At 38.8% G+C, this 7,726-nt stretch overlaps 2 protein-coding genes across 7 annotated transcripts; both read left to right on the plus strand.

Moving 5' to 3' along the window:
* Window positions 1–1,495: 1,495 nt before the first annotated feature.
* Window positions 1,496–7,563, plus strand: LOC114246114 (uncharacterized). Of its 5 annotated transcripts, none has more exons than XM_089731964.1 (4): window positions 1,496–2,063; window positions 2,514–2,743; window positions 5,700–5,825; window positions 6,560–7,563. In XM_089731964.1, the coding sequence occupies exons 2-4, from the start codon at window positions 2,552–2,554 to the stop codon at window positions 6,686–6,688; spliced, it is 447 nt and encodes a 148-aa protein (XP_089588090.1). In that variant the 5' UTR covers window positions 1,496–2,063; window positions 2,514–2,551; the 3' UTR covers window positions 6,689–7,563. The 5 variants fall into 5 exon arrangements, with proteins under 5 accessions (XP_089588090.1, XP_089588093.1, XP_089588091.1 ...); XM_089731967.1 differs by having other exon boundaries at window positions 1,496–1,868; XM_089731965.1 differs by having other exon boundaries at window positions 1,935–2,063; window positions 2,502–2,743.
* Window positions 2,750–4,585, plus strand: LOC149501821 (uncharacterized). 2 transcript variants are annotated; one of them, XM_089731963.1, is made up of 4 exons: window positions 2,750–3,392; window positions 3,483–3,522; window positions 3,617–3,813; window positions 4,364–4,585. In XM_089731963.1, the coding sequence occupies exons 1-4, from the start codon at window positions 3,281–3,283 to the stop codon at window positions 4,456–4,458; spliced, it is 444 nt and encodes a 147-aa protein (XP_089588089.1). In that variant the 5' UTR covers window positions 2,750–3,280; the 3' UTR covers window positions 4,459–4,585. The 2 variants fall into 2 exon arrangements, with proteins under 2 accessions (XP_089588089.1, XP_089588088.1); XM_089731962.1 differs by having other exon boundaries at window positions 2,750–3,522; window positions 3,662–4,585.
* Window positions 7,564–7,726: the final 163 nt, after the last annotated feature.

Raw genomic sequence — 7,726 nt, forward strand, 5'->3', positions numbered from 1 at the left:
GGTCGTCGGCGCCACGACCACCAGCCCTCTCGGTCGGCAGGCTATCCGAAGCCCGCCTAGATGGCGCCGGTTAGAATGGTCTATCCTACGGAATACCCCGCTGGGTCAGAACCAGCGTGGGTTGAGGATAGCCGGCCTTCCATCACCCGGATGCTCATGCATAAAACGCGTGCAGAGCAGCTTGCACGTCGTCTTGTTAGGCCCCCTTCGCCGGTCCCCAGGCCAACATGTGAGGGAGACCGAAGAGGGAGGGGACGAAACACTTAGAGGGCCAGGGCTTGGGCGAGATCCGCCTCCCTGGCCCCCGCTCGACGGCGGCGGGCCTGTGCGTCTTTCACGCGCCCCGCCGCCTCCTTCTGCGAGATGGTGCACTCGCAGAAGTCGAGCATCGCCTTCCACGACTCGTCGTCACCGAGCATCGATGCCACAACACTCGGCAACGACAAGTCGTTTCCTATTTTTGCGACGAGGACACGGCGCCACCCCTCCCATGCGGGGCAGGCGACGAGCGTGTGCTCCGCCGTGTCCAAGCCGCAACCACAATGGTGGCACTCTGCCGTCGGCTCGGCTCCAATCCGGTGCAGGAACTCACCGAAGCAACCATGCCAAGTGAGCACCTGCGTGAGCCGGAAAGTGAGGCGTCCTCTGTCACGATTCACCCAGTTCACAAGAACCAGGCGAATCGCCTCGACGGTCCTACGACCAGCCGAAGGATCGGCCAGCCGTCTGGACCATGACTCCAGCACGGACCGCCGAGATTGGACGTCTTATCCCTTAGGCCACGACGACTTTAAAATTTTTAATGTCTATTTAGTGTTTCTTCAAGTTTAAATGTGTATACTCCGCGCGCGAGCTCCGAGGATTCGGGGGCTGAGGAAGCGGGCGGGCGTGCACCGCGCCCGACCGTCGCTTCATACCCCGCACTCTCCCAGTACTAGTGTTGACATTAACGTGAGAGTACGCTTGCCGACTCGTTGTTTTTAATTTTGCGATAGCAGTGCTAATTACGTGTGATTTCTTATATAAATAGTCTTACACTTATAAGTCTTTTTGTTTGCACAAATAGCTAATTAATTTGATGAAAAAGGAATGACGAGCACTAGCATAATAAACATGTCTTAGTATTAGAGGAATATTACTGGCAAAAGGATGGCTTAATGGAGTATGTTGTCGAATCATTTATTATTGAAGTATGTGAGGAGAGTGACATCAAGAGAAGAGTACATCAAATTCTTCAACTACTGATTAATCTGCTTGCGAGAGTAATTAATAAGATTTCACGTTCATTTTGTTCAATAAAAATCAGTTCATTAAATTAAATTCGTACGTGATCAATTGCTTTTTTTATTTATTTCAAGTACATAATACCCTCTTAAAACTATTTTATAATTTACACTCGCACGGAGGCTTGAGATGTGTTAGTATCGATAGCGCAATATCGACTAATAACAACACTAGCTCATTACGTCAACATTCCTTAAAAATACTTCAGTGTTAAAAATCCTCGGAGCTCGCGCGCGGATAGTAATAACGGTGGTTTATTAACTGTTTAACATCTGCGAAAGTGCACAAATGCGGGAAAATGAATAATTTGAAAGATTAATCAATTGGCATGAAAATTATATTAAATGAGATGAGATGATATGGGATGAAATATAATCTCAGTAAAATGGTGATTATTTACTGAGACTATTTCAGTGGACTTTTTGGAAAATCCCGGGAAGCTACGTCCAGCGGCTTTGTTTCAATTTTCCACATTTGTGAATTTTCACAGATACTAAACAGTTAACAAACCACCGATAATACACATTTAAACCTGAAGAAACACTAAATAGACAAAATAAAATAATTCATTTCACGTTGGTATGGTATGACCTTTGCCTTTCCAGTTAGAAAATTAAAACTACTAGTACTACTACTGTCAAAGTCAAAGTACACTACAAAAAAATTTAACTACCACACCAATAAATAAATGAATATATTGTGATAAATTGTTTTAGAACAAAAGTGTTTGTGCAACGTTATAATTTTCAAAATTTTCACGATATTGTATAGAAAAAAAAGTATGTTATTTTCCAGATAAATAACTCTAATAAACCATTTTCTTCTTGTTTGTTTCTTTGTTCGCTTAGTTAGTTTTACTGATGTTAGGAAGTCTTGTGAGTCCGCACAGGTAGGTACCACCACCCTGCCTATTTCTGCCGTCAAGCAGTAATGCGTTTCGGTTTGATTTGATTTGAGTTAAATATGGGCTCCGGTGACCACTTAACACGAGGTGGGCCGTACCAGCTCGACCTCCAAAACAAAGCAATAAAAAATAAAAATAGTACGTACTTAATGTTAAATTAAGTGGAACACATTTTTTTTTAGTTTAATGTATCATACAATTATTTTGTCACTTGCCCCTGAAATATTGTAGTGGAAATTAGACAGTGGCAAAATAAATTATGAAGCAGTGGAAAAATAGAAGTGTCTGCAAGTTTTTAATTTATTGAAAATAGTACTTTACACAGGGCCGCCAATTGCTTCAAGATTAATATTTTGGCTTAAAATGGTTTGTGACGGTCCTGATCCTCCAGAAAACAACCCTCATGAACTTAGTCCTCCTCCTAGACATGATCTTTTAATGAATGGTCCTCAAGTAGAAGACAGTGATGACGAAAATGAATATGTTGGATACGAACCATTACCTCAGGGACCTGAGATTTCATATTCTGACCAAGATTTGGAAGAAGATGATCAGGTAGCTATTGCAAATTCACTTACACACATCTTGGCTAAACTTTCCTTTATGGTCCATGGATTTGTAAGTTCATAATTTTTTTGGTAAATAGTACTCATAAATAGAAAGCTTTTCCCAAAATTTCATGTTGCGCAAACTCATGGCTTACGACATGTAATTTTTTAAAGTTTCAATTGGATCAAAATTGGAAAAATCACCAAGGTACGTAAAAGTTGACGTTTCACATTAAATTTACGGTAGAGGTGTATTTTATTCAATTTTAAGTCACATTTTTACCTAAATATGTTTTATTATTTTAACATATTCAGATATTAAATTTGGTGTAATTAATATGCACGTTAATTGTTGCTGTATTAAATATTGACTTTTTTACAGCAAAAATAACGAACTTTTGTTTACACTATGGAACGGAACGTGAAATGACGCTTTTTTTATAGCATCTTTTTATCTGTCAGCCTTATGTCATTCAATGTTTGTTGCCCTGGCAGTTAAGATCGTTTCACGTACTCCTGTAAGCCTCATCACTTTTTTGTTACCATGGCGTCTCCGAATGCCCATGTGTCGGAAAAGTCGATTGATGTGCAGGTGTTGTACTCGGATGAGCCATTTGTCACGGCCTCACCGGTTGCCGGTCAGAGTGGTGTAGGAGCTGGCTCTAGTGTTACCTTGCCAGCTATCGCTAGTTCTTTGGAGGACGAGGATGAGGACATGGTTCTTGCAATTCCCAGACCTACTGGATCATTTGGCCCACAAATTAGTTGTTACTCAGAAAAGTTATCGTAAGTTATAATTTATTGTATATGTATATGTCAATTTTTTTTATTAAGGATTGGAAATGACGAATATTGAGGTTAGAAAATTTATTTTGTGCAGCAATAACTTTCTTTTTTTTTCTTTCATGTCTATGTGGAACTGGAGAAAGATCTACAGCAAATTGCGAACGCATGACCAATGCAATCAGTTTGCAGAGAGAGGACGCATACCAAAACAAAAAATGTGCTCCTATCACCATTTGCGAATGACATTGACGAAAGAATCTGGGCAACTTGGCAAATTTAGATGCCATAAAAGTAAGTGCCACCCGAGACAAGTCGCTCGTGCTATTGGGACATGGTTTGAAAACTCACGGTTAGCACTCACGTTAATCATGGATGCTTTTAATGAGGGACTGACTTATCATCAAAGAGGGAAGAATTAGCATATGAAGATGGTCCGGCAGTTTCAACAAGAACAGTAGCAGATTGATTCAGGTATTGCCGGGAGACAATGGCCTTATATGAGCTGGAAAGTCAAAAGGCCCAAGGGAAGATAGGGGGCCCTAATAAAGGGGTTGGGATTTGATGAATCCAAGTTTGGAAAACGAAAATAGAATTGTGGTAGGCATATAGAAGGACATTGTGTAATTGGAATTATAGAAGACGGCAGTGACTACCACCGGCTGGAGGCGTGTCTTGATAATGAAAGGTATGGCAGACATATCAGTGCCATTGATAAAAAAAAATTTGAGGAAGGCTCCATTATTGACACTGATTATTAGAGGGCGTATCTGAGCCTTTTTCAGCACGGGTATATGTATACATAAAAGGATAAATCATAGTGATCGAACAAATAAATTGGTAGCACTAGACAGGACACACACTCAGCATATAGAGAGCCAGTGGAAAAGTCTAAAGAATCAATTTCAACAAGAACATAAACATGATTTCGCAGACTAGTGTGAGTACTCATGGAAGCGTAGGAGAATGGTGAACCACTTGGATGCCTATGAAGAATTATTAAATGCAATAAAATATATTTATAGATTAGATTATTTAAAACATTAATACATACATAATACATTAATTGCGCGTGTTTTATTCTCATTATATGAATATCCGAAATATTTTCAAAACTGAATTAGAGCACCTCAAATTGGGGGAAGAGGGAAGCTCTCTTCGACTTCTTCTGACTTCAGACTCTCATCGACTCTTCTTGACTAAATAATGCTATTTTACTCTAAAAAATTAACCGTGGATATTTTCATAACTCTGGGGTTCCGCAGTATGGGGATCGTGCAGAGGGTAAGCCCTTACCCCCTCGCTCCCCAACCCAAAAATCGATGAACCATAAAAGAAAATAACTCTCATCTTACTTTTCTACTTATTTCGCTTATTTTTCTTTTGTCGTAGTAACATATCAATAAGTTAAAATCTGATTAATGACTAAGAGGAATAGGATGACCCTCCACACATAATTCAGTAACCAGAATTAAATCATGATGTCTTTTAACCCATGTTTTAATCTTAATTTGCTATTGTTTTTCCCTAAGATCTTGTATTAGGGGCTTGCATTCACATCTGCTTAGATGGTTCAATCACTTGGTCATTCTTGTTTCACTGTTTTGACATTGAGCTCAATAAAATCAGAACTGTAATCTCTCATTATTATCCCGGTTATACTATAAGGAAACCTTTATTATATTTCTTTGTCCTAAAACTTTTTCTCCTTACTTTTGTTATTTTTTACATTAGCAATATGTTTTACAACAACCGATATGATTTATTGTGGACTAGCCAATATAATTCTTAGGTTTATGGGCGTTTACTGAAAGTGTGTTTTTTGACATCAATGGTCTGTCTTAGTGCATATGTGCATGATGTTATCAGACCATACTCTCAAGCCTTATTAGAGTTCAAAGTCTTAACTTCAAGTGAAATTAACAAAATTGGTTTTGCATATTATTCAATACAGGGTATGTACATGAATTGAGGATCAGTAGGGGGTACAAGAATAAGAACGAACGCTTAATGATATCATCCCGGCACAACCTAAAATAGATGTCATTTTGTAGTTATTACCCTTGATCTCCCCTATGATAAATTTTGACTACTCAAGATATCAAATAATATGTATAGAAAAGGTCCTGTCCAAATTGGTAATTTTGGTAATGTGATGTAAATTAGACAAACATTTACAGGATACTGAGCAACCACCGAACAATATCCCACCTATTGAATCAGTGGAAGTTGTTTTAACAAGGGAGGTATGGAATACACCCAGAAACAATGATCCAATACAAATGGATAGTGAACGAGCACAACAGGTATATTTATTTAGAAATTACTACCAATTGTGGACATATGCTTATGTCTAGTTTGCGTCAGTGGGTTTGCTTCATTTCCGATGCTGCGGACAGAATGGAAAGCAGTCGACGTCGCCCCAAACACGTCATCTCGGATCCTCCCGATCCACTAACAGTGCTTTTAGGTACCTCAAGCACCGGTTATCGTTCTCGTCGAACCCGTCGCTTGCGACGAAGGGCTCGACGAGTAAATTAACCACAGACACAGCCCACTGAGTTTCTCGCCGGATCTTCTCAATGGGTCGCGTTTCCGATCCGGTGGTAGATTCTGCGAAGCACGGCTCCTGCTAGGGTTCGTGTTAGCAACGTCGTCAGGTTTGAGCCCCGTGAGCTCACCTACTAGTTAAGGTTACGCTGAAATAGCCTCTCAAGGCTCTCAGCTAGGTAGAAAAAAAAAGCCAGCTATATAGGCTTAATGAATTAGTTAATCAGTCAAAACAGATAATTATAAAAATGTCTCTTTATTTTTATAAAATAATATAATAATAAAATAAAATAATAAATAAAACGCATTACTGCTTCACGGCAGAAATAGGCAGAGTGCTGGTACCTACTTGGCAGCGGGATTCGAACACCGTTGCATCGCTAGATACGAATGCACCGGATGTCATCTTTTAGGTCACGACGACTTGATTAGTTAACAATGTAATAAGATACTAATCAAAAAATGTTTTTAAATGAATTAAAATTTTCAGGTAATGTCCGCAATGGCAAATTTTTCGCTTCCACAAACCTCAATACCTGAATGGGCTCGGAGCATATCAGAAGATCAATGGAAACGTACACTTAATGAACAAATACAGAAAATCAAGAGTAACAGTTAACCTGGCATTGTACGTTAAAATATATTTTGTTTCTTCTAAAATTAGTAATTGAAGGGATTCTTGATCAGCCATATAGATTCATATTTAAAAAGATTCAAGAATTTTCTTTGAACTACAGTCACGTTGTCAGGGGGACAGTCATGCTTTAGTGTTGTAACCAAAGCCAGACTGGTTTGAGGAGAGCCCCTAGCTGTTGGCTATGCACCTGTCGTTGCTGATGTCCATGACAGCGACAACATACCACCAGGTTGGTCGTATGCTCGCCTACATGCAACGGCATGAGGTCTAAGGGATGAGTGATATTGATATCTAAGTGATGAGGTCTAAGTGATGGTATTACATAGTCATCACAATATAAAAGGCGCTACCTTTCTTAAGCCCTTGGGTTTAAGTCTCAATTGTATAAGTATAACGATAGTCTTACCCTTCAAGCAGTAAGGCATGTCAGTTTCGCGTCAGAGACAGTCAGGGTGGTAACAAGAGTGAAGTAATTATTTTGTTTGAAAAAAAAAATTATGCCCGCGCAATAAAAATTGTTTGGGTGATTGTATTGTTCGAAAGAAGTTTGTATCGTCTAAAAGTAGCCCTCGATTTACTTTCATTTCATTTATTAATTTCAATATATTATGTATTATTCTATTTTTTTCTTCTGAGTGTATCATAATTGACATATACATACTTTTGTAGTTGTTCATGTAAGGTTATAAGAAGCGTCAAAGGTGAAATATATAATATTATATTAAATTATATTTAAGTAGATGATAAATTAATCAAATTATTTTAATAGACTTAAAGTGTAAAGTTAAAGCTTCATAGTTTGTGACTTAATATACTATCCTATATAATCACATTAAAATAGATGATAAAAACATCAATATTTTTTCAATATATTGTAATATCATTAGTCCACCATTGTCCACTGCTGGACATAAGATTCTCCCAATATACACCGGTCTTTGGTTCTCCTCATAAGTTTCTTATCGGTACCCTTCGCAAGTTATCGCACCAGCTGGCCTGAATAATTTAGTGATCTCAAAA

Source organism: Bombyx mandarina, chromosome 12 (assembly GCF_030267445.1).
Source record: "Bombyx mandarina strain Sakado chromosome 12, ASM3026744v2".
NCBI classification, from domain to species: Eukaryota; Metazoa; Arthropoda; class Insecta; order Lepidoptera; family Bombycidae; genus Bombyx; species Bombyx mandarina.